The following is a 24,540-nucleotide window of genomic DNA, read 5'->3' on the forward strand; positions in this document are numbered from 1 at the left end:
CTATGGTAAGCATGCAGATGTAATATGAAATGCAAGCATAGCCAAACATTTCATTAGTGGTGCCCCTAGATCTTGGAAATCTAACACAGCAATGGAATCAGTACTTTTAGATATTTACAAAAACTAATTACTATAACTAGTTCTGAAATGATAATGAGACTAATTCAGACCTGCTGTCCATTTAGTTTCACATGTTTCTGAATTGATTAAACAGATCCTGAAAAATAAAGTCCTTTTATTGCTCCATAGATGAGACTCTCTCCTGTGTAATTGAGATGGCAAAATACTATGGAGGTGAACTTCAATTAACATCAGGTAGATTCAGCTTCCACATAATGTTTAAGAAATAGCAGTCTCAAAACAAGCACCCAGGTTCACACAAACATAGCCATTTCATAAGGACTTTCAAGACAACTGTGTCCCGTGGCTTGTCATAAAATTCACGTACCTGTTTCAGACAGAAAAATCAAAGCTGTGTCAGAGCAATCTTACAAACAGCTGTCTGAATCTAATAGCACTTGTATAGTTATAATATAAACTAAAAAAAAAAAACCAAAAACAAACCTTTTTAACAAAGAATTTTAATAATTTCTCTATAACAAATAATTAATCAAACAGGCCGAATCCCATGTCATCATCAGATTCTTCAGATTCCTCCTTCTTCTCTTCTTTCTTCTCCTCAGCTGAAATAAAACAAAAGACCAAGCCAATGGTCAGTATTTAAATTTTTTGCACCACAAATTTTTTGTTTCAGAAAAAAAAAAAGGTTTTGGTGTTCTCAGCTTCCATACTATTGGTATTTCAGCCTCCATGGCTCATCTCATTCTCTTTCAATAGCCAAATACAAACATTAAGGGGACATGGACACTACTATTGAAGAGATGTGCTTTACACAGTGAAGTCTGATTCTTGGTTCTAAGCCAGACCAATCTTTAGATGGATAAAGATCAAATGCTTCCGACTACCCAAAGAGAAGTAACTCTTCAGCTTACACTTCAATCACATAGTTAACTGCCAAAGTGGAAAGCTTTGAAATTTGGACTCAGTTATTAAGATTTTAACAGAGAAAACTGGAGCTGCATGTAACAATGCCTCTCCACAAATACTCACCGGCAGCAGGGGCAGCAGCTGCAGCAGGAGCAGCAGAGCCCCCTCCAGCAGACACCGCCACAGCTCCCCCAGCCGGCATGCTGGCAAGTTTTCCATTACCTGAGAGGGTCAGAGAAGAAAGTATTTAAATGCTCATCACAATCACAGAGGTAAGGTGGAAAGGAAGAGACGTGAGAGTGTAGAAAAAAGATACCATGACTCATGGACTGAACCTGTCACTATTAGCTGAAAGGAACAAGAGACTGCACCCATGGTAAGAAAATATAAACTGTTCTGTGGAAAACAAGAGTTTAAGATTCACAAAGGTTTAGCCTAAGAACACCAAAAGCATGTTATTAGTAAGCTTACTGCTGTACAAAGGCCCCTATTTTTTTCCCCAAACCTATTGTATAAAAATAGTGTCAAACACATCCAATTTTAAGCATACAGAAAAAGCTGTATGTTTTCTGAATACAGCATAATAGCCCAGAAATTTATAATTTCAATATACCTCAAAAATAACATATAGGCAGCACTGGCTTCCCACTCCACCCTCCCCTGCCCCCCTTTTTTTAAGGGTATAGAGAACTGTGAGGGTATGACTGGATCCTACTTACAGGAGACGAGGGGATAGAGGAAAAGATTTATTTATGGCAAAGAGGACAGTATTTTAACCAAATTCTCCAGCACCCTATGAACCCTACTGCATCTCCTTTGAGATTAACAAACTGACTTCTGATTTATGCTTGTCTTTGGAAAGCTAGCTAATTCTCTGGCATCTGCCTTTCACATACCAAAGGTCCCTTGGCACTCAGAAGTCACGTACACAGTATGTTTGCCTGTATCCCAATTTCTGAGAATCAGTTTCTAAATAATTCCATTACTTCAAGCTCTAATAAATTAGCCAAGTAAACAAACATGTTTCATATGCATGTCAGTATGTTCTAGGAAAACTATTTAAGTATTACAGAAAGTGATAGCTTAAGTGTGTTGTAAGCACATATAATGGCTCTCTGAGGTCTTGAGACCACATGCATAGCGGTATCTAGTTACTGCTCGTAACAGCAAGGCCAGGCAAAGTCCTGACCACCCTTAAGCAAATACATGCCCTTGTGCCTATACCCTTGCATAAAAAAAAAAAGAAAAAAAGAGGAATTCATTAATCAGAAACCTTTGCACCACCTCAGCTCTGCTTTATTTTAGGCCTAATACTCGATGTTAAAAGTTCCAGCTTTGACAAAAGCCAGCAAGTAAAGAGCACAAGCTTCTACACAAGTCAGCAGAGTCCTGCTTTAGAGAAAAGGATGTGCCAGACTTGGGAAGCTCTAGAAGAGATGTGTACTGGAGAGGCTTATGTTAACCACAGAGGGTGTAACTGTACCCTTAATGGGAGCTGACACTTACTTAACAGTCTGTACTTCCTGTTTTACATACCCATTTGTGGGCATCAGTTAAACACAAAGAAAAGACCTCCCAGAGAACCTGAAGGACAGCTAATTCTTTCTTTGACCAATGTCTAGTTGAAGTTGAGCCTGCTCATTACAGGGGGTTGGACTAGATGACCTTTGAAGGTCCCTTCCAACCCAAACTATTCTATGATTCTATGTCCAGAAAACTACATCATGAGCAGACTACCAGTCAGCTCATGCATGCTTAAGTTCTCCAGTTTAATGTGGTCCACAAGCGAAACCCAGCAGGTACTAGCACTGACCTGCAGGGAATTAGAATGGACCTGGATTTCAGGCATTTCAGCCGAGATCCAGAATGGAAGTCCTCAACCACAGAGCTAAACTGAATAATCAGGGAGTTGGCAGCAATTTTGTGTTCTCAGGTCTAAGTTACCAAAGTAGTAGAGGTAATTAATTATCTGTGACGCTCAAGAGACTGTACTTACCCTGAGCAATGACATCCTCAATATTTTTTCCATTCAGCTCACTAATAACCTGTGTAAATTAAGTTTAGAATGTTAATAGTTTCAAACCAGCGTGACTATAAGCTACATTTAAACAGGTACTGATTAATCATCATGTGAAATGCCTCCATCCTGCTGCTGATACAGCCACAATATTCCTTGTTTCTCAGTGGAAGGAATGGAACACTGGAACTAAAACTTCAGCTAAGTATTTTATACTTTTCTGTGAAAGCTTTTTCATTAAATCTGTTACCATCAATTTATAACAAATCCAAAGACCTTGCAGAAAGAAGGATACACAGATGCTGGGGAGCCAATTAGGAAACCCCACTGATGGTCTGTAAATCACTGAGGGACTGTCAACATCTCTTGCTTAATTCCAACAGGGAGGCTCTGAAGCACCCGGCGCTAGACCAAAAACCTCAAGGTTCTATTCCTAGCCTTACCAAATGTTACAGCTGAGCTGGCTATTGTATCCTTGCACTGGAACAGGCAGTCTCAACTTCAATTTTACTACCTTTGTTGTATAACCAGTGTTGAGAAAGGCAAAACACAACAGAAATTGCTAAAGCAAGAAGCGCTTTAAAAAAATAATAAAAAAGAAATGCCACAGACCTTACTGGTAAGTCCCTGCTACCACAAGTCAGTGCTGAACACTGCTGGGTCGCCGAAGGACTTTAACCAAGAGCTTTTTAACAGGCACCGTCTGCTTACACAGAGCAAGTGGCCTGGGTGCTTGCTTCATGCAGAAGGAAGGTGGGTTTAGGACTTCATTAGATTTACACTGGTATAAGATACAGCCAGCACAAACAAAAAAGGATTAATTATGACCAAAACAAATTCCAGAGAAGCTTTCCGGATATTGGAGAATCAGGGAAAACAACTGATTTACGAAGGGATAAGACAAATGTAAACAAGCCAAAGCTGAAAGACCTGGCATTAAACAGGAGCACCACCAGCTCAAACCAACATCCCAAACCATAACATGGATGCTATCAGCTCAGTCAATCCATCATTTGGTCAGGCCTATGGTAAAAAACTGTCTCCAACTGGGAAAGTAACCTGGTTTTGCCTCCACCTCTCTGGAAACACTCCATGTACAAGTACGGGGCAGGTGGTAAGACCATTTATTGGTTTGCCTCCACTCCCCCGCCAACGGCCATTTATTTTTAAGTCCTCAAGACTGAAAGTCAATTATATCATAAGATACACTCTAATTAAGATACTCTCTTCTTAAAATGCCTGTTTTGCAGCACAACCGTTTCAGCACTCATTTGCAAAATCTTCCTACTTATTATTATTACCTTAAATGTCCATGTTATAATTTGCTTGTTTCTTGGTGAAGAAACAGAAGTTTCCTTGCAGTACACTAAGTAAGAACTTATTACTGAATAACTTAATATTACCACCTTTGAAAGCACTAGCTTTTAATCAGTACCGACTAAACGCCAAAACATTAAATGTTAAGTGCTGAAAAGAACTTATTTTCAATACATTTATCTGTGTTAGCCACCATACCCTTGAAAATCATTAGACTGAATGGTCAGAAGTAACTTCTTCTCAGTGAGGGTGACGGAACACTGGAACAGGCTGCCCAGGGGGGCTGTGGAGTCTCCTTCTCTGGAGACATTCAAAACCCACCTGGACACATTCCTGTGTAACCTCATCTAGGTGTTCCTGCTCCGGCAGGGGGATTGGACTAGATGATCTTTTGAGGTCCCTTCCAATCTCTAGCATACTGTGATACTGTGAAGTCAGCAACAACAGACAGGGAATCTTTGCAGAGGGCAGGCATTAAATAAGAAAGCCAGACTTCCACAAAAACTTTGCAAAAATAGTTCTGATCAGTTAGGCAGTGTTTTAGGAATCATATATGTAATGATCAGTGAACGTCTGAATAAATCAATACTAGTTCAACAACAAAGCAACTACAAAAACACGGAAGCCAAGGAAACAGCTCCAATGTCTGATGCCGACTGGGCCATGACCATCTGGAACAACTAAGAGGCAACGCCACCTTGTTCATGCGTTCATCATCTGTCTCAATGCCGACGCTGTCGAGGATCTTTTTCAAGTCCTTTGACGTGGGAGACTCGTTGCCACCGAGGACTGCTAGAAGGTAAGCTGCGACGTAACGCATCCTGGAAAACAATAGAACTGGATCTTCAGTGCCAGTGAACCGGTTACATGTTCGGAAGAAGTTTATCTCCTCACGCAGGGAAGCAAACCTCACCTTCTCGCTATAACTGCTTTTGTTTTGCTTCTAAAGGAAACCGCACGGCACGCTAGGCAGCGTACCAACCTCCTGCCAGCGCACAACAGCACGTAACACCGCAAAGCCGCGGCGGCTCCCGCCCTGCGCCGGGCTCCGGGGCGCTGCTCCCTCAGCCGCCTGCTCGGTCTAACACCGCCGGCGCCCCACACCTCTCCCTAAGAAAAGCGGCACCGCGGCCTTCCGAACACCTCTTCGTCACCACGGCTCACCGCAGCCTTCGCCTGAGCCTGCCCTGTCCCCTCTCTCCGCAGGCCCAGCCCGGGAGAGCACATGGCCGCCATTTCCCGCACCCCCTCCCGCCCCAAGTGGTCTCGCCCGAGCCCCGCTGGCGGCCGCGGGCTGGAGCTGGTCGGCCAGGAGCGACCATTACCCCGTGGGGGAGGGGAAGGGGCAGCAGCCGGCTTACTTGGTTGGCGGCGGCGGCTCGAGAGACAGGCCTGGGACGTGCGCTCGCGATGGCTGCACAGCAGTGAAAAGGAAGGGGCGGTGCTTCGGCAGCGGCTTCTTCCTGTCACTCCGCAACAACGGGCGCTATCATTGGACCGACCTAGCGAGCCGCGCGCCTCGCCGCTGCCGCCAGCAGAAAGGGGCGCATGCGCAGGGCGGGAGGCACATGGCGTTACCCTGAGGGGGCGCCCCTCATAGGAAGGAGTGGGAGGTGTACCCTGTGCCGGGAGTTAGTAACCATTGCGGGAAGGTCTGGCATAGAGCTGGGGACCAAATAGACTTCACTGTGTAAAGCACATCGCCTCAGTAGTAGTGCCTGTGTGCCGTCACATCTAATCGTAGAACAGTTTGGATTGGACGGGACCTTCAGAGGTCGTCTAGTGCAACCTGCTCTTCAATGTCCATGTCTTGAACTGAGAATGCAGTACTCCATGTGGGGTCTCACCAGAGCAGGGTAGAGGGGCAATGACGGGAGTTATTTCTTTCTGGATCAAGGAAATGAATGAAAGTGTAAAGTTCATATTGTGCCAAAATCCACTGGACCCAAATACACCAGAAGTGCTGCAGCAATAGGGCTCTGAGGAGGCTTTGGCTGCCCCTGCCTTGTTGCCCTGGAGGCTGCACAGAAAGCCCAGGGGTGGGTGAGAGTGCTCTCCAGTTCTCTAGTGCCTCCAGAAGACAAGCATGCTCCCAGTTCTATAACTTCAGAGTTATAAAAGTAGGTGCTTCAGAGAAACAGTTTTCAGCAGTTACTGTCTCCTCCTCATGGGAAGAGCAATTTCACTGAGGGCACTGCAGCTTGTGTTCAGCTTTGAGCAAGGGGCACGTCTCCCAAGGGACCACTGTGCCACAGCACTGAGGCACCAGCTGGAAGCTCGCTGCTACGGAAAAGGGGCTTTCCCCCTCTCAGTGAAATGGAGAGCAGCACAAACGCTGCGGGGCCTCACCAGGATGCAGTGTTAGACCAAACGCTGTCCCTCACTCCAAGGCTGGAGTCCGACACCCTTCAGAGTGCACAGGGCAGCAGATTAGCAGTGGCAGAGCCTCGGGGCTCTGGGCAGGCCAAGAGCACCCAGTGGTGTTTACAGCCCCTGCTCCTGCTATCCTGCCTCTTATTACCAAGGCGGTAACAAATAAAAGTGGGAAGGGAACATAAAGCAAGAAGCAAAAAAAAAGGGAAATAATCACAGACAGTCATGGATGTAGCTCAGGAAGCACTTGGATTGTTTCTTCCTTACAAGAAGGAAACATTTGATAAATACAACACAGTTAAAAGAAACACAAGTAGAACAGACGCCTCCAGTTATAGCTGACAACAAACAAGGCTCTCTCTGAAGGGAGAACTTCTGAAGCAAAAAGCTCAGGACTTCCAAGGACAATGACAGCAGTCTATAGGAAGAGATGCTAGACCCGACCTGCACAACATACAGCCTTTGGCCAGCTATGGCTTACCAGAAACATCTTTGCTCAAGTGCAGGAAAATTGGAGCACACCACCAGCAGCTGCCCGTGGCCCCCATTCCTGCAGGCTGAGCTCATGCCTGAGCCCGGGGAGACTGCACCGGGACCAGCCGGGGTACCGAGGCCATGGCGGGTTGGACACATCTCATTGTGTGACATCCCGTGACAGCGGGACGCCAGTGCCTGGCTCCCCAGAGCCGCCTGTCCGTTGTCCCGCTGCATCCGGCACCTCCTCCGGCTCGTCCCGCCCCGGCAGCGCGGATCAACGGCAAACTTTGCAGGAAGTGCCTGGGCTAAGCCGGGCCGAGCCAAACCGAGCACAGCTGGGCTGCCGGGACCCAGGGTTTGTGTGCCAGGGGCCGGGTGCGGAGGGCTGAGACAAGCGTGGCCGTGCTCCGTGGGGCACAGGGGGAGTGCTTGGCGGCTCGGCTGTAGATCCTGCCGGGGGTCCCCGGGGCTGAGCCTCGGCTCAGGGGCCCGGCGGGGTGCGGGGCAACGGGAGCAGGTGAGGACAGCCGGGGCGAGTGCGTGTTGGAGCGTGTGCACATGTGTGTGTATGTGCACAAGGGTGCCTGCCCGTGTCCCGTACACATGCCTAAGGCTGCATTGGTGGACTCAGTCTCTCCAGCCTGGCCAGTTGAGCAGACCAGAACTATCTGGTTCCTTCACCATCAATAGCTTTACAAAGCTACAGCAGATGGCTTGTTTGCTTACCTATATCTGTAAGAGCACGGTGTATGTGTTGTGTACTGCCTTTTTGTAAGAAATACTTAGTTTTTTACCAAAGCAGTAGTTTCCATTTAACTGTGCTTCCTGTCCTTATGTGTCCATAACGTTGCTGCTCTTTCAGGGAACCAGGTGAGATGCCTCCCCCCAGACAGTGCCTTGGAACATCAGTGCTGCCATGTCCCACAGGTTCCCAGTAGAAAGCAGTGCTCCTCAGGGTTTTGCGGGGACATTAGCTTGCTTATGCTGGCCTTGTATGGTAAAGCCGTTAGAAATTTTTGTAGTTCTGAATCATGCACTCAAAAGAAACTTCTATTTGCATATTTGATCCAAAGTTCTTTAAAAAGAACTCCTGATATTCACACCATTAGCTAGTTTAATTGCCAAGCTCAGGAGGAGCTGCAAAAGATGAAGGAGGTGTGAAGAGCAGTGGACTTGGAAGTTTGTGAGTACTGATATAAAAACAAGGGTGGTGCCTCTGCTTATCTTTGCATTATGGTGTACTGTGATGGTAGTGGCTGATTTTGAAAGTCCAAGGTGAATGAAAGCTTCTTTACACTAAGAAGGCAGAGGAATAATTAATATATTCAAATTCCATACTTCTGCTCCTTCAGGTTCAAATCCTTATTAGCATGCACTATGTGTTATCTACTTTTCCCCTTTCTCTTTATACATGGAGGGTGCTGTGAGAAGAGGAAACAAGGACTAGCTGGTAACTAGCCTGCCATGGTGTTGTGCCCAGTTTGTTGCATTAGAGTATCCCTGTGGAGGCAAATCTGCAAAAGCCCCAGTCCCACTGGCAGTCCAGTGCTCCTGTGCCACTGACGTGCCTTTTCTACCCCCCCTCCTTGGCCCTGCCACATTTGCTCTTGCTGCCCTTTGCCTGTTTTCATCTATGCTCACTTTTATCGCATTGGTACCCAGTTTCACAATTGGGTTCGATGAGGATCCGTCACAGCCTGTGAGCAGCCTCTGGGCTCTCCTCTTGGCTCAGCTCTCCCTGTCCCTGTTTCCCCCCTACACTTGTAAAGATTCCCACTGATGCACTTTAAAAATCTGCATAAGGCATACACATTTACATTTATATCTTTTAAGGTTAATATTGCTATTTATTTTGATGGTGGGTAATTGCTCCATTCCCTGCTGAGGTACCAGGTGGGAGAACTCATAGGTTTTCCCTTGGAGGAGAAAACTCTGTGGCATCTGTCACCCTCCATTTCTGTACCCACAAAGCTTTCAATAATGTGTGTGCAGTCCTTCCTCTCCTCTTGCTGTAATTATCAGCTGTTTTCAGCTGCCCTGGATTGGGGCAGGAGGCCTTCATTGTGCACTTATGTTCTCTTTCAGAACCATCTTTCCTCCTCCTCCTCGTCCCAGCTGCATTGTGGTGCCGCTGGTGCCTGCCTGCCTGGCAAGTCAGAGCATGTCCGGACCCTGTGGACCAGCTGCAGAAGATGGCAGAGCTGCTGGGGCTCAGAGACAAGTGCAGGGAGGGGGCTTTAGGAGCTCCTGCCCTTGCTGCCTCCTGCCTTGCAGACAACAAGCTGAACCTGGATGTGTATCTTGACGGCTGCCGCAGGTTCCTCCAGCTGTTTGAGGGGCGACAGGGAGAGGTGCTCCAGGTGGAGTTCCTCCGGCTCAGCAGCAATGATCGCCTCCTTGGCACCACACTGGACATCCTTCCTCATCTGAAGCACCTGAAATCCCTGGTGATCAAAGGTAAATTCCGTCCAACTTTTCTAGGCTCAGCTTTTTCTTATTTTAAACCTGCTCTGCACATCTACAGAACAAACTGCCCTTGGAATTGTTTTGTTCTAGTGCCCCTTACTACAGCTGTGGCTCTTAGCCTTGCTCAGATTTGCGTACAGATTTCCACAAGATATAGCTTCTAGACTTTTATTTCCTTCCTTTGTTTCTACAGCTGCCTGGGAAGCTGGTTTTGGAGTCTGGTTGTGTTGATGTGCAACATTTTGTTAAGTCATCCTCTAGAAGAAGAGCATTTTTTGTACAGTTATGCAAGAAGAGGGGCATTGAAAGGTGTTGGATATCTTGGTAAATGTTCAGCCTCTCTTTAATTTGTGGGAGTATAACGAGCTGTCTTTGATGCATTTCCATCTGAATCAATCCTAGATTAGTTGTTGCTTAGTCTCAGTGGGTGTAGGTTTAACAGAGTTCAAGACAGACCAAAAGAGGCTACTCAACATTTGATCAAAAGTATGACTCAGGGTGTGCATGTAATTTGGCAAGGTGTAATAACTGTAATAGCTATAAATATCAGATCATTCTTTGACTTCCTCATCTCTTTATTATAGAAGGATCTCAATACAAGTGGTATAATTTCTGTACCAGACTGAATAATTTGCTCTTTGGGAGGTGGAATTTTAAAAAGAAAAACATAAAAATGAGAGAAAGTGGGGAATTTGTGGCCAGATGTTAGGGTTCTATCTGAAAACTGAAAAGATTGAGGTTTGTTTCTGTATCTGCCACAGAGATTTGTCATGTTAATGATTTCATTTGTTTTTCTTCTTTTAGTAAGGTGAGGGTAACAGCAGTACCTTTTATCAGGCTTGTTTTGTGACATGTACACACCCCCTGAGCATCCTGAAGGGCAATAAAATAGTTTGCTAAGATTTCCTTATGTACAAAGTGAAATGTGCCTGTTAGTTTGATTGTTCTGAATTTTTACTGTGATGCAGCATAAAAAATGTTTGGTGCCCTCTGCTGTATGTGTATACAAATAGACAGCAATGGAGGGGGCACGATGAAGTGGAACGTTTTGGAAATTTTCCTTTTGTTTGCTTGACTTACTTTCCATGGGTGCAGCCCTTCTCCAGCCTGAGTGTCACAGGCTGGGGTGGGAGCTTGTGTCCTTTCCTCTCGGCCCTGTCTGGCCTACGCAATACTGAATTACCTGGGTTTTTTCCCCACGTTTTCACTTCTTTCCTCATGTCTCCAGTCTTGGAAGGGCAGATCTCAGTCCTCAAAGCTGTTTGTCACTCAACAGTATGGGTGAGGGACAGAGGACACTGATGCTGGTGGGAAAGGTGAGTAGGAAGGAGGCTTGGAGGAATATGAGCCTCACTGCTGAGGGGTGGTGGATGTATGAAGTGGCCTGGCTCTTTCTGAGCTTCGACTCCAGATGTGTTTAGTAGAGCTCTACTCGTTGCCTGTGGCATCTCTTGATTTCGTAACAGGTCTTCACCATTATACCCCTTTCACTGATCAGGAAACAGAGGCAAGGAGCAGAAACCCCATTTCTGTATGAGTACTTTGTAATCAGTGCTGCTCATTGGGATCCATAGCTCCCCATTTTCTGTGTCTCTGTGCTAAGGAGTCTCATGTGAGGCTGTTGAGGCATCCCTGTAGCATATTGACCTCTTCCTTCACTTCCCTCCACTCCCAGGTGGCCATGCCAGGGATGAGTTTGGTTCATGTCAGCATGGCTCTCTGACAAGCTTACCAGCAGACATGGGGAACCTGAGGTGTCTCACCCACCTCGATCTCACTTTCAACAGCCTGTCCACCTTGCCCAGCTGCATCCTTCATCTCTCCAGCCTTCGTGTGCTCCTGGTGAGCCACAACAGACTTGTGGCACTCCCTGACGACTTTGGCTCTCTGAGCAAGCTGACTTTCTTCTCTGCTATGAAAAATCAGCTGAAGGACTTACCTCGGAGCATTGGGGACCTAGCAGTGCTGCAGGACCTGGATCTCTCTGAAAATGCTTTGGAATTCATCCCTGAAGAAGTGGGGAATCTGCATAACTGCACAGAGCTGGATCTCTCCGGGAATCGCTTATCGTGCATCCCAGACTCCTTAGGTATGTATTTTCTAGGGGAAAAGAAGGACATGGGCTTGCCAAGCTTTTGGTACAGTCTAGGACCCCTGAGGACCTTGGTCTCTGTCCCCAGAGTTGTTAGCACAAGACATCTGTTACGTTAGAGCCAAATGGGAGGGATATCCAGAAGAAGCATGCTTTGTTCAGTCAGTCCCTTTGAGCATTAAATCCCTCTGGACCATGCTTTCTGCTTCTGTGGATCAGCAAGACTGGTAAGATTTCAATACAATTTACAGTAACTGAAGATCTGGCCAGGCTGGTTTTGGGTAGTACACAAGTCTGGAAACAGAAGAGCTGGAGTTTCATGGGATGCAAATTTGGGCTTGAAATCATGCTGTCTGGTGTGGACCAGTCCACAGAACCAGGCTCTGGTTTCTGCTGCCCAGCTTCCTGGCTCTTGGGTCCTGTATTACCCTGTGCCTGGGGTTGTCGTTGGTGCTGTTACGGGAGCATCTCACATCAATAATTGTAGCTGGGTACTGAAAAGCAGAGGATGGAGGAGGCTGCCTTGCCTCTTAGCTAATTCCCTGCACCCCTTTATTTTGTGAGCTAAAGAGATGTTTGGGCTCGTGTGCTTGTTTTTTATTGTGTGTCTGTGTACATGTGATGAGGAGAATAGGGGTGGAGGGTGTTAGAACTTACGTGCAATGCAATTAGCAGCATGGATGAGGGGGGTCACTTCTTGTTCTAACCTGCAGCCAATTTGAAGTGTCTGCGGCGGCTGCACCTCCACAGCAATCTCCTGGTGACTGTCCCTGCCTCGCTAGCCAGCTTGCCCAACTTGTCCAGACTTGATCTGCAGAATAATTGCCTCCGTGCTGTCCCCCCTGAGATCCAGACCTCGCCATTCGTGCGCCTCCGAGGCAATCCCTTAGGAGAAACTGAGCCATCCCCACAGGCTGGTAATTGCAAGGCTTCTGCTGCTCTGGGTTCTTGACCAGCTGCTCCCTCACTCAGCCCAGCATGGTGTAAATGGGTTTGGATTAGAGAACACAAGCAGGGGGGAATCAGATCAGTATTTATTTGTCTGTAATAATAATTAGGTTGTAAGGATACAGACGGTACTAGTTCTCTTTTTACAAGACCAAGCCTAGTCTGAAGGGCTCAGTGGTCCCTGGAATTAGTCTTACTCAGAAAGGTTTTACAGTGGAAGTGAAAATGGGATTCACAGGAGGTGGATCAGGAGAGGCGCCTAAAGGGGTCCAGCCTTTTTAAAGAAGGCAAGCACCCATTCTTGGACTTGCTGCATGGCCCTAAGGTGGTGGTGGCTCATGCTAGAAGCACAGAGAGCAATAAGAGGTCATCCTGCTGTGCAGTTACCTCCTGATTTCCTGTGGTTCCCAGGGTGCAGAAGAGCAGCTCCTTGTCCAAGGTGCAGGTAATGAGTGAGCAGGAATCTGAGCAGGATTTCCTAATGGTGCTCATATTCACAAGAGCAAGCACAGATTCCCAGGGGTGGCCCCAGGCAATCAAACATGGCCCCAGGCAATCAAACATGGGTTCTGAGTTTTTCTGGGGGAGAGTCAGCATTTCCAGTGTGTCTTGGGATCCTTAGGCCTCTTCATATCCTGCTGCTTGATCTGAAGCCCGCTGCAGTGTGAACAGAGTTCCTTTAATTATTTCTGTCAGGTTAGAGTTAAGCCAAAGCTGATATACAAGTTAAGCCTTTCTTGTCTACCCTGATCTAAGTAACATCTGTGTCCTCCCTCTACCCAAACCTTCTTATTGCCACAGATGAATCCAGTGCTGGAAGACTACGAAGAATCTTCCTTGCATCAGGAGAGGACAGGTAAGACTGTTACCAAGAGCTTATATAACAGTCATGTAACAAGGTCCCAGACACGACTGGTGCACGGTGGGTATTGCACATATGTGTAGGAGCTTATGGCCTCGGTAGGCCAGTCAAATGAAAGGTTTGAGATTCTTGTGTTGATTTTTGGAGGGCTGAAGTCATTGCATACATTCATGCATTTTTTCTGGAAGCTTTACTGTCACCTCTGAAGGCTGCAAAGTGATCCTGGCCTGTGGCATCCATTTCTACTTTCCACCGGGGGCTGCCTCTGACCCTCTGCAGATCTACTTCCGAACTCTTGCACCGGACCCTCAGTGTGTAAAGCTGCGACACCATGATGTCCTGCTGAGTAGAGTCCTGGAGCTGCAGCCTCACGGGGTCAAATTCCAGCAGGTGAGGATGCATCCAGGCTTCCTTCTGATCAATTCGCCTCTGCAGTAGCTTGGCAGAGTCTTCTGAGAGAGTCTTTTGGGACTTTTGAGAGTACTGTCCTCATTACTACTGCTTTTAAGTAGCTGCAGGACTGCCTTTCAAAGAAGCCCCGCTGCAGAAAGTCAGAAATAACACAGCCAGCTTCTCTGGCACTGTGCTGGTCTGACTCCTTTGCCTTCCCCACTGTTCCTGCTTGAGCTGAGCTATAATCTTCCTCACTCACCTCCTGTGCTGGAAGATAAGTACTGTTCCAGCATTTGGTCTTAGCCTGCAAGGAGAATAGTTCACATCCTTCTCTAAAAGTCTGATTGTGTGGTTTTCATTCAAGCTGGTGAGCACTTATAACACCAGCCCCATCATGGCTGACAGCAACTCACAGCAAAAGTTGCTTTGCCCTTACTGTCCACAAGCTACAGAACTTTTCCTGCCATCACACTACATAGTGGGCCTGATCTCTGATGACACCTCCCTTGCAGCTGCAGGTCAGAGCAGGTTCCTATCTCCTTCTTCACTCCCTGCATACAGGCCATGTTCTCCACCTTCTCGTCTGCATAGGAAGCCACAGAGCAGAGCTAGGCTTGGTTTTATCCTTTTCTCCTGGTGTCTCACAGGAATGCTTTTTTGCCAGGAGGTGCAGATCTCGATGCCATATGCCTCTCCTCAAACCCTTCACCAGCGCGAGGTGGTAGTGCGGACCTTCAGTGGGCAGAGCTGGAGTGATTTGAGAACAAGAGTGGAGCAGAAGAGAAAATCAAAGGTAAGCAATTTGGAACAACCAGTGACACACGTTTCTGTTCCCCTCTTTGGTTTTCCCAGCCATGAGTGAGCCTGTTTGAAACATCTCATGAGCTGTGTTTTGACCAGCTGCTATAAAATGTGGATTTTAGCGCCGGGATTCCTCTCATGGAGGTGTGTCTCCTGAAGACGATGATTTGCTCTCCACCACGCATCATCCCTGTTCTAGTGCTTTCATCTGCTCTGCTGCTACTGGCACTTATTTTCTTACCTTTATTGTATTATGTTATATGTCTATATGTTTTCTTTTCTTCCCTGTCTTCTGTTACAGAAGCATGTGGCTCACTGCAGTGTCCTTCACTTCTCCTGGTTCCTCGTTGTGTCTCGACTTGTGCAAAATGAATGCCAAGTGCCAACAGAGGGGACATTGCTCTTTTCCAGTGTGGATCCAAACATCAAAGTGACTTTTCCTCCTGGAGTCACTGAACAAACTCGCACTGTCAAGATGCAGGTATGCACACTTTAAAAAACAAACTTTGGTAAGCTCTAGTGGAGGTGTTGTCCTATGCAAAGTAGCAGGGCTGAAGGTGAGATGTCTGCCCTAGGGTAATTTGTGTCTGACATGGGCTGACCAGTCTCAGATCACCTTCTGCTTTAGCTTTCCTGCTCCAAGCTGCCCTGTGTGGGAAAGGGATCTCTGGCAGATAAGCATGTAGCTGCTGCGAAGGAAACACAAGGATATATTGCCTCTTGTTCCCTTGCAAAACATACTGTGAGTGGAAGAACAGCTTAATGAATGAGTCTGGGGTGGAGGGTTATTCATGTGGGTCTGATTCTAAAGTTACCCACTAAAGGAAACTTCTGTAGAGTTGCTAGATAGTGCTAAATGCTACTGTAATTCCTTGATCTGTCCCAGCTTGCCTGGTTGACACCAGAGCAGACTTCAGCCAGAGTTCACTGCGTTTCCATTTCTCACTGTGCCCTGAGCCAAGAGCAGCATTTGCAATCTGGGTAATGAGGGACTGAGTAAGTGATGTGGGAATTTGGGTGCTAGCCTGCTCAGCTCAGCGTGCTGTCTTCCACATCCAGGTGCTGCCAGTGTCTGCAGGAGAGCTAGAGGAAATCACAGCCAATGCAGGGTGCAGAGCCAGTCCCCTGCTCTGCCTCTCCCAGGACTCCCTGGTGGACTTTCTCAGGCCAGTAAGAATTCAGCTGCCCCTCCCACCCGGGGTCACAGGTCAGTTTATTCCCAAAATTGGCAAAGAGAAGTGCCGCATGTGGAAAATCATGAGTGACAAGCTGGGAATTTTGTTTGCCTCTCCTGTTAATAATAAGGCTTGCGGCTTTTCCTGTGGGAACAGCAAGGTGTGTCTGCTGAGTGAATGGTGGTGCAGGGTGGTGGCAGCTGAAGGTAGTTCAGATCCAGCAGATCAGCACTGGGCTTCACAGACCAGCAGCACAGGCTGGGAGAATGGATTGGCATATGGATTGCTCTGCTGGGTTTGATATGATACATTGAAGAGACATTCCTGCCAACAGAGGAGATGCTTTGTTAAAGGGCTTTGATTCATGATTGGGAATAGCTTGAAGCAGGTGATGAAGGTGTTGCCTTCAGGGGTCTTCCTTCTCTCTTGCTTTCTTGCTCATGAATCAGTTGCCAAGCCACTGCTGTTGGAAGTGCATTTCCCACTCTGAATACTGCTATAAACAGCAAACAGCCACAATCCCTTGCCAGGGATTCCTGTGTTTGTGTGCTGAATACCCTGTGTCTCCTAAATCCTATTTTATTTGACCTTTCCTGGCTCTCCTGTGAAGATGTAAAATCTTTCCAGGTACAGATTGGCCTTGATTGTAACACTACCTAGTATTTATATCTGAAGTGCATCTGCATTGGAAAGTCTGTCAAATGAATGTTTAGAAAGAGAGAACTTAATAGCCCTAGGTATTGGTGATGCAAATTATCTAATGAATCTGTTGGTGGAAATCAGCACACTGTCAGTTTAAGTCTGCGTATTCTGCCAGAATATCCTGGAAGCATTGGAGTAACCTTATTCTTTTATTGCTGCTCTTCTTTGACCAAAGTTCAGTCCTGGATGCTGAAGAGAAGGCCACGAGCCTTAATTTGGTGCTTTTACAAAGTGAATCACCCAAAAGTGTGGCTGGCTTTGTAAAGCCATGAATAAAGGCTTCTGCTGCATCTAGCATCTCTCGATTGTTGTTGTCTTTAGGCATAAATTTGGATCAGTCAAGGCTGCATCTTCTTCATGGTGACCTGGAGGGCCAAACCTGGGATGACATTACCAGTCAGGTGGTGCTGGAATTTACTCATCTTTATGCAGTGTTTGAAGTCACCCACTTCTCCTGGTAAGTGTAGGATTAGTCCTGAGGAAAAGATGGGATTTTCTTCAGTCTTGCTTTTCCCATACTCTGACTTCTAATTCATAGTTCATGCTATTAACCCTACCTGTTCCCTTTTCCCTTTGCCAGTCAGACCTAGCTTAGTTGTTTGTCTCTACCCACCATTCTTTACAGTCTCATGGGTGTGACACTGGATTCTCTTCCTAGGCAGGATCCCTCCTTTTTCTTAATTCCTTCTCTGCCAGGTATTGGCTGTGGTACACCACCAAGACCTACATTGGAGGCATTGCCAAGAAAGTCTATGAGCGTCTGCGTATGTACCAGGTGAACTTTATTGCTCTGCAGAGGAAGAAGGACCCCGAGCAAGTCCTGCTACAGTGTGTCCCCAAGCACAAGGTCTGGTCTTAGGTTGCATTGCCTTGCTCCTGAGCTTCTTGGGCTTCCCTTTGTAGGATGTAAGGGCAGCAGTGGGTCCTGTTCACTGCCCCAGGGTCATGGCTGGGGTATGCTGTCATCACACTGTGTTGGTAGTGTGATACTGGGTCACTGGGGTCTGGGAGAGGAAGGAAAGTTCATTCTACATAGTTGCGCATGGCAGGCAGTGATTTCCTCCCATGCAAACCCTGAGGACTGGGCTGCTAAAATCAGCTGAGCCACAGTAAATGGCCATGTGTGTGCTGTTAGCATCCAGTGAACATGAGGCAAAACATGTTGACTTAAACTTCCGCCAAAGATACTAAAGTTAACATATCACTTGTCTGACATGGGCTAGTAGTGTGGGCAGAAGCACTGCTTTGGTTTCAGCTGGAGTGGTTAGAAATGGTACTTTTCCCAATGTTCCTTGCTGTTTACAGTTCAAGCAGAGGAACAGAACATACGGTCCCTCCTTAATGTGCTTCAGTGTGACACCAGGTTAGTTTAATGCTACTAGTTTGAGCTAATCTGGCTGATTTTGTATGAAAGAAGATGGGAAGGAAATGGGAAGTGCTCATGCATTCTCTTTTGCCGCTTCTGCCCTAGCGGTATCTGCCCTCAGCAGTGTTGCTTCAGACGTTAACAAAGTAGGTGTTCATGTGTGTGTGTACAGCTTGGCAAACAGTGCAGCTCAGTGAGGTGAGGGTTATTTTATCAGACTGCTGGAACTTGGCTGCGTACCCAACTCTGCATAATCCTCTGGTCTGGTTACTTCTTTTCTTTTTGTGTTCTCCTGTACTGAAATTACCTGTGGGCAAAGACACCTGTAAGGATTCTTTTTATCTCATGTTCTGGGCTAAACTTGTTTCCAGAGAAGGCAGCAATGGCACTCACAATGAGATCGGGGTTTGGGGGTGTCTGTATTCCTGCCAGGGATGGTCATGGGGTGAGAAAGAAGATTTATTGATACAAATAGTAAGAAGAAAAAACACCTTGGCTCTAGGCTGACCCTTGCACTGCCTCTGAGACCCCAGGTCTGCCAGTGTGATCACAGGCTGCAAAGCTGAAATTATTTTTCTGGTGTTCTCAGCTGTGTGCTATGTAGCATGTCCTTTTTGCAGAGAAAATGTCTTTAATGGCATACTGTGAGGGGGATAAGGTAGCAAGTAAATCCCTCCCTGTCTTTGAAGGTTACTGTCCTGTTTAAAAGATAGAGACATTGCTGAAAATGCTTTTTGAATGGCAGCTTTGGTATGGCCTAACTTTGTTTGTCCACATAGGTTTTTCTGCTTTTTGCTTGAGAAGAGAAATATGGAAGCCACAAAACTCAGAGCACCACTTCCTTGTCTGTGTAGAGAATGTACTTGGGGTAGGAGGGGGTGGGTGTTTATTCATTTGTTCACATCCTTTCCATGTAAAATGGACCTCCCCTGCTGAAGGTGAGGGGAACATCATGGGCATAGGGACATTGGTCAGTGGACAGACATGCTTCACACCAAACACAGGGTCCTGTGTTGTCATCCTTGTCAGGTTGACCCAGTGCTGAAGAAGCTGCAGGATCGCTATCGAGGACCTGAGCCATCCGACATGGTGGAGATGTTTGAGGGAGAGCAGTTTTTTGCAGCTTTTGAGGGAGGCATCAGCATCGATATGGGTATGGTACTAGTGGGCTCCTTTCTGCTCCTGCCTTTTGTGCGTGCTTCTGTTGGGGGCTGTACTCATTTCTCCCATAGCATTCCTCTCTGTCTCCAGCTTGCCCACAACTCCCAGCAGCCAGCCCATGGACATTGAACTTGTCATATTCTCTAGTCAGGCAGCTTTTGTGTCTACTTTTCTCTACGAAAGTGGCATTTGCAGGCTTTCATTTCCTCTCATGTTGTAGCCTGCAGAGGGCAATAGCCAAGTGTGTTTATTTTATGACAGATCCACTTCTGCAGCCAGCTTTGCCCTTTTCCTGGCATCTTAGACACCACAATGGAATGCACATAGTGATCCAATTAAATGTCGCCCATTTCTGAGAGAGCACTTTAAGATTTTTTTTTTGAGAAGGTATTTCTGAAATAATCCAAAGAATTCCCTGTAGTGGAGCCACTAGAAGAGAGGGGAAGAGGGAGCAGGACCAAAACTCAAGGTGATGTTTTATGCCCCAGTGTGTCTAGACCTGTTACAGCTGCAAATCGAACCATTTTCTGCAAAACCTGAACATATAGCTAAGTTTCACTGCAGTAAACTAAGCAAAACTCTTTGAAGAATAATAAAATGTGCTCCTCTTTCAGTTCATGAGGCCATGAGGCCAGAGTCTGTCCATCTGCCCTGATTTAGGCTGGACTCTTAAGTTATTTCTATTACATACATGAATATTGTACCTGATTGTATTTTTTCCCTTTAGCTCTATTCTTATTTCTGCACCCACTGCAGAAATGGTGAAGACAGACCTAGGTTTGTGCATTACAGGATGCTATTGCTGCTGATTCTCCCCTCCAAAGGACCAAAGGACAGAACGGACCACGGATGGGAAGGAAGTCGGATGGACTTGACTCCATCTGAATGTCTTGCTTGGCCTTGCTTTCCATTCTTGAACTCGATCTCCACCTTGTGGCCATTCTCCTTTTTCACCTGTAGGACATGCTTTCTCCACAGCGTGTTTTCTGGTTTCTGGTGTTCCCCAGTGAGGAAGGGGAGCGGGGTTTACAATTCTTTCGGGGATGAGTAGAAACAGTAGATAGTAGCATAGAGGCTGCTAGTGGATGATGGGCTGTTGGTCAGGCTTGAAAAGCTGCACATTTTTCTGCACAACTTGAGTGTTTGCTGCTTCTCTGCACAGATCGCCCTGACTGCGTGGATGGACGTCTCTCGTTTACTTTTTACTCCCACTTGAAGAACATGAAGGAAATCTATGTGACTTCCCCTGTGGACAGGAAGGACCAAGCTGTAAAAGGACAGGTGAGCAACCGAGTACCTTGACTCTTTGTTTCCTCCTTCATCATCATTGTCGTCGTCATCGTCATCATCATCATCATCACTGCTTTTACAATGCTTCTCATAATAATCTCTGAGTGCCAGGAATGACTTTTTTCCTCTCCTCTTTCCCTTGGCTTTGCATGGCACCAACTAAACCCTGAATAAGCAAGAATAGTAGTCTTGAAGGATCACTCATCACTTAACTCTCTGACTTACATTCCTGCCATTAACTCTTGGGGTGTTGGCAGTAAGTCCAGCCTTTACGGCAGAACCCTAGTGCTCCTCCCAGTTGCGCTTAATTGGAAGGCCGTATCTGTGGACTGAGGATAGGTGAGAAATGCTGAATTCATTCTTTCCCAGACAGAAAATACATGGTGCAAACAGGCTTGGCCACTGTGCTTGAATCTGAGCCTAACTGCATGCTTTCTGTTTGCAAAGGTCTCTTTCTACCGAGGGGCAGTTCCTGAGAGCATCCCTGAAGAGGCCAGCAGGAGGAGGAGAGGACCAGACTCCCTCTGGCTCGTTACTTTGCCCATCAAACTGCCTGTGAGTTGTTTTGTCTCCTATAGAAACAATAATCTAGATAGGGTAAGAGCATGGCCTTTCTGCTCAGCTAATTTTGTCTTATACCATGAGAACAGATGCAATGAATGACTGCGAGAAATGGCTGCCCAACCATGTCATGGTGATTTCCCAGTCTCCGTGAGCTCTTCCGAAAAGAGAAACATGAATAGTTGGGAGTGGTCTCCACCTCTCCTGCTCATCTTGCCTGTCAGCCACAGGCTTGTTGGCTAGGTGGTCAGAGAGGGTGGATCCTTTGAATGAATGAGGGATGTACAACAGGAGGAAGCTGTCTGTAATTAAGGGAAGTGTCTGTTTTGTTTCTAAACTTCTTAGTCACACAGCTCATGCAACAGGAAAAAAAGAAAGGTCTAGAGTCAGGTAGGTAGACTGGATTTGAATATAGGTGTTGAGTGTAAGTATTCTGGTATGAGCCACCGGGCTTTAAAGGCTAGGCTGTATGTTACAGTGAGAAATACAACTTTTGCTTATGGAATTTAGTTGATTTTTGAGAAGCTTAAAACAATAAATACCTTTGTAGGCTGAATGCTTCCCTTCAGATCACGTGCCATGATCTCACATCTCTTTCTGACACATGCAACCTCAACTACAAATCTAGACGAAGTCTTTGTTACCACTTAGACAAATATGCTTTGAGGAGATGGTTCATTGAAAAATGCTCTGCAAAGACAAGAAAGGAAATTTCCAGTGTGAGCTATGACCATGAACACTATGATCTGATGCTTTTCAGAGGCAGTAAGCGTTGCGGGTCATTGCCAGTGTGAGTGCTCCTTGCTTCTTAAAGCCTGACTCTTCAGCCACAAATCTTCCTTCCTCCCTAGTAGGAGACTGAATGGCCAGACACTGTCCTCTACAGAAACAATTTGTTTAAGCATATTCTCTCTCCCTCTTCTCCATGACACAGCGATTGAAGCCCCGCTGGGGTGAGAACCCTGGTGCCCTGAATGGGTTCTCCTTCCCTCCCTTGAACCTGGGCAATGCTGAGACTGGCTACCTGACACAGGCCAACCTGCTGAGTATTGCCAGGCGCGTGGGAGCTGACTGGCAGACCATCGGCCTGAACCTGGGCTTGACCTATCAGCAGATTGAGCGCATAGGATATAATCACAGGTAAGATAGGACACAGACACAAACAGTGATGCATTCTATCTATCTGTCTGTTTGTCTGTCTATCTATCTATCTATCTATCTATCTATTTATCTATCTATCTAATAGTATAAATTAGTGCTTGGTTGGTTCAAAGTTTTTCCACTGGAATTGTTTCACTGAGTAAAAGATGGGTTGACTAATGGTTCTTCTCAAAACATTACCTTTTATTTTTTTTTAATGGAAAACTGATTGTTTTATCTTGCCATTATAAAACAAAGCTGCATGTTTGAAAAACAAAATTGGGAAATAACAAACCTGATGAGTTTTGTAGTTCAGATGAGTCACATTCCTGTTTTGTTCTGTGATCTGGATTCCTGGCCAGACTCCATCTCTGACAATGAGCAGTGGTCTATGGTATTAATTGTGAATATCATTTTTATTCAAAAAGAGCTTGCAGTACATCATGGGACATGCAGTCTGATCAAAAAGCCAGAGCAGTAGGAGAGTATTAGACTTGTTACAACCAAAGTACTGTTCCTGTGGGGAATTTACATTCAAAAGCAGAATGCTTTAATTTGATATTTCCATTAGGAAAACATTTTATAGAGAGATTTTAGTGCAGGAACTGCAGGTCCTGTATAGGCGGGGAAAAAGCAGGCCCACTGAGTGCTTTGTATGTCTGGATGGCTTCTTTGGGCCTCCAGTCATGGGTTAGGACTCAGGTAAGGCCTCTTTGGGTTGCTAGTCAGGAAAGTGTGTTGGTTACTTCTGTGTTTCTCCATTTCTTCAGAGAGGACCTTGACAAGCAGATCCTGGACATGCTTTTCTCATGGGCTCAGCAAAACTCAGAGGATCCTGACTGTGTGAGCAAGCTGATTACAGCCATGAAAGAGAGTGGCCGCCAGGACATCGCTGATGAGGTTGAAACCATCATTGAGCTGGGCCGTCAGAAATACAGGGAGTCCATCCGTCGGGTGGGCTTGGAGCAGGACAGCAGCACTGAGGACTCTGCAATAGCTATGGTGTAGCACCAAGCACAAGGAACTGGGTTCCATATGAAGTCTGTCTGCGTAGCTGGAGAGACAATGTCTTGAGGCTCTTTCCACCTCAAGGGTCAGTGTCTTCCTGGGGAGCTGGACATGGATTTACTTGTGAACAGACTACTGAGCTTTCTTGAGTCTATACTCACATGCCACTTTGGCCAGTCCCAGGCAGCTTACAGTGCATTTATGAGACTTCAATTCCATTTCTTGACCCTGAGATTTAGATCTCAGAAACATGGAAAAATTCAGAGACTGAAGTGTCTGCCAGCTGAGTAGTGGCTAAAATACCCATTAATGAATTAATACTCATGTTATATGTATATCTATGTGTAACTTATTCCTGAAACTCTGTTCTGCTGGAAACACTGCATGGGAGCATTTGGGTCTGTTTGTGCTCCAGTGCTTGGTGGGAAACGGGAGGTGCAGTCGTGATGTGAGTTGTGGTGCAGTGGAGACTGTTCAGCTATTTCTGTTAATGATATGTTTTGCTCACATGAAAATGTGAACTGTATTCATCACGAACATGTTTTCTGTTTTCTGCCAAATCTCTTCCAATTCCCTCAAGCCCAAACCAAGCCCAAAGTATTAGTGGGGAAAAGAGAAGAAACAAATTTCTAGCAGAATCGCTCTTGGTTTTTTGTCTTTTTCCAAAAGCTATTTTGGAACAAATAAAACTCCTCAGTGTCTCTAGGCTGCTGCATCTGCCAGGCTTTTTAGATGAGACCTACGTGCTGCTGGTCTGTGAGAGAGTTCTAGTTTTATTCTACAAATAAGTAAAAATCCATCACTTTGCTGTTCTGAGACAGACTGTAATTAAGGTGAAAGGAAAATTTCCCTTGCAGCTTCAAAGGGATATTCCTCACATCCTCCCGATGAACTACGCCGGTGTAGTAGTGAAGGTTGGTGGAAAGCATGACTTAAATTTGCATTTTAGAAACTGGTCTGGCCAGCTGGGAATAGGCACTGTTGTGGAGCTGGCTTTAACAGTGTGGAGCTAATCTCCCAGTTCTGCAGTCTGAACAATCTGTATAAGGCTGGAAGTGTTTATTGCTTTTTAACTGCTCAGTCATTGACTACTAACATGCCTGTCTCTTCCTGTTCCTCATATCATAATGGGCCTCAACTAATGACTAATGGGGAATGCCATGCAAGCTTTTTGAAAGACTACTGTAATCTAAGTAACCTCAGCTCTTTCAAGGCAGGTTTGGATGCAGCGTAGCTCTCTAAGCAGTGTTTAAAGGGCTGTTCTCAGTCTGAAAAACAGAAGTCTGCATAAAAATACCAGGTTGCAACACCCAGAGCTGCAGGTCCGAGAAGTCCTGGTGTTTTCTTACCCCTATGAAGAATCATTGGTGAATTTAGATTGGATATAAGGAAGAAATTCTTTAC

General features: G+C 46.2%; 2 protein-coding genes across 3 annotated transcripts; one reads left to right on the top strand and one right to left on the bottom strand.

The window, feature by feature from the left end:
- Positions 1-561: 561 nt before the first annotated feature.
- Positions 562-5,839, bottom strand: RPLP2 (ribosomal protein lateral stalk subunit P2). Of its 2 annotated transcripts, none has more exons than XM_080618842.1 (5): positions 5,683-5,839; positions 5,019-5,142; positions 2,984-3,032; positions 1,111-1,209; positions 562-683 (listed from the first exon to the last, which is right to left on the bottom strand). In XM_080618842.1, the coding sequence occupies exons 2-5, from the start codon at positions 5,139-5,141 to the stop codon at positions 607-609; spliced, it is 348 nt and encodes a 115-aa protein (XP_080474968.1). In that variant the 5' UTR covers position 5,142; positions 5,683-5,839; the 3' UTR covers positions 562-606. The 2 variants fall into 2 exon arrangements, with proteins under 2 accessions (XP_080474968.1, XP_080474969.1); XM_080618843.1 differs by lacking the exon at positions 5,683-5,839 and adding an exon at positions 5,235-5,480 and having other exon boundaries at positions 566-683.
- A 1,692-nt stretch (positions 5,840-7,531) lies between these two features.
- Positions 7,532-24,540, top strand: PIDD1 (p53-induced death domain protein 1). The gene is made up of 16 exons (XM_080619135.1): positions 7,532-7,688; positions 9,257-9,628; positions 11,313-11,726; positions 12,443-12,646; positions 13,479-13,533; positions 13,728-13,929; positions 14,597-14,725; positions 15,035-15,214; positions 15,793-15,940; positions 16,932-17,067; positions 17,307-17,457; positions 19,006-19,129; positions 20,300-20,418; positions 20,875-20,982; positions 21,923-22,128; positions 22,899-24,540. Exons 2-16 carry the CDS (start codon positions 9,364-9,366, stop codon positions 23,134-23,136), a joined length of 2,679 nt encoding a protein of 892 aa, XP_080475261.1. The 5' UTR covers positions 7,532-7,688; positions 9,257-9,363; the 3' UTR covers positions 23,137-24,540.

This window comes from Psittacula echo (assembly GCF_963264785.1).
Source record: "Psittacula echo genome assembly, chromosome: 5".
Classification (NCBI taxonomy): Eukaryota; Metazoa; Chordata; class Aves; order Psittaciformes; family Psittacidae; genus Psittacula; species Psittacula echo.